The sequence below is a fragment of the Manacus vitellinus genome, unplaced genomic scaffold (assembly GCF_001715985.3).
Source record: "Manacus vitellinus isolate BGI_N305 unplaced genomic scaffold, ASM171598v3 scaffold_92_pilon, whole genome shotgun sequence".
Classification (NCBI taxonomy): domain Eukaryota; kingdom Metazoa; phylum Chordata; class Aves; order Passeriformes; family Pipridae; genus Manacus; species Manacus vitellinus.
This window is the reverse complement of record NW_021940877.1, coordinates 466,936-468,341: the sequence shown is the minus strand read 5'-3', so window position 1 is coordinate 468,341 and position 1,406 is coordinate 466,936. Positions and strand designations below refer to the sequence as shown.

At 60.7% G+C, this 1,406-nt stretch overlaps 1 protein-coding gene across 1 annotated transcript in view; it reads left to right on the top strand.

Annotated features, from left to right (window-relative positions):
- ZBTB17 (zinc finger and BTB domain containing 17) overlaps positions 1–1,406 on the top strand; it is a 13,960-nt gene that overhangs the window by 7,818 nt on the left and 4,736 nt on the right. Inside the window, exons 12-13 of the mRNA XM_029965227.1 lie at positions 5–184; positions 1,020–1,197. Of these exons, the coding sequence (XP_029821087.1) occupies positions 5–184; positions 1,020–1,197 (358 nt within the window). The remainder of the gene's footprint in view (positions 1–4; positions 185–1,019; positions 1,198–1,406) is intronic.

Sequence of the window (1,406 nt, the reverse complement as noted above, 5' to 3'; positions counted from 1 at the left end):
CGGGGCTTCAACCGGGTGGACAACCTGCGCTCCCACGTGAAGACGGTGCACCAGGGCAAGGCCGGGATCAAAATCCTGGAGCCCGAGGAAGGCGACGAGGTCAACATCGTCACCGTGGCCTCCGATGACATGGTGACATTGGCCACCGAGGCTCTGGCTGCCACCGCGGTCACACAGCTCACGGGTGAGCTGGGGGCGTCCTCGGGGGTCCCCAAGGGGGGTTTGTCCATGGGGAGCAGTTGGGGGTCCTCAGAGCCATCCCAGAAGGGAAACATAACCATGGGAATGCAGCTTGGAGGTCCCAGAGCTATCCTGAAAGGGAGGTTTATCCATGGGGTGCAGCTGGGGGGTCCCAGGAACCCTCTGACAAGGGAAGCTTATCCATAGGATGCAGCTGGGGGATCCTGGAGCTGTCCCAAAACAGAGGCTTATTTATGGGGGTGCAGCTTGGGGGTCCCAGGAGCCACCCTAAAAGGGAAACTTGTCCATGGAGTATGGCTTGGGGGTCCCAGAACTGTCCCAAAAGGGAAGGTGAACCCCTAAGGGGCAGGTCGGGGTTCCAAGAGACACCCCAAAGGTGAGATTTTTTTCCATTAGGGGCAGCTTAGCAGTCCCAGAAGCCCTTCCATGGGGAAAACTTGTCCACTGGGAGCAGCTTGGGTGTCCTGGGGCTGCCCTGCAAGGGAGGTTTATCCATGGGGTGCACCTTGGGGGTCTCAGAGCTGTCCCAAAAGGCAGGTTTATCCACAGGATGCAGCTTGGGGGGGACCCCAAGAGCCACCCCAAAAGGGAGATCTGTTTGTGGGGGCAGTTTAGGGCTCCCAGAGGCCACCCCAAAGTGAGGCTCATCCATGGGGGGCATCTCGGAGCTCCTGGAACATCCCCCAGTCGCTGGAGGTTTATCCAAGGGTACAACATCCCGAGGCTGGGAAACCACATCCCACGGGAGCCCTTCCCGGGCCCAGGGAGGGGGGTCCTGCCCAGGCGGGACCCCAAACCCTCGTCCCCTTGTCCCGCAGTGGTGCCCGTGGCGACCGCGGTGACGGCGGACGAGACCGAGGCACTCAAGGCTGAGATCACCAAGGCTGTGAAGCAGGTGCAGGAGGCAGGTGAGCTGGGAACAGCGGGAATGGGAACAGCGGGAATGGGACAGCGGGAATGGGAACAGCGGGAATGGGAACAGCGGGAATGGGAACAGTGGGAATGGGAACAGCGGGAATGGGACAGTGGGAACACTGGGAATGGGACAGTGGGAATGGGACAGTGGGAATGGGACAATGGGAACGGGACAGTGGGAATGGGACAGTGGGAACACTGGGAATGGGACAGCGGGAACGGGACAGTGGGAATGGGACAGTGGGAATGGGACAGTGGGAACACTGGGAATGGGACAGCAGGAATGGGAA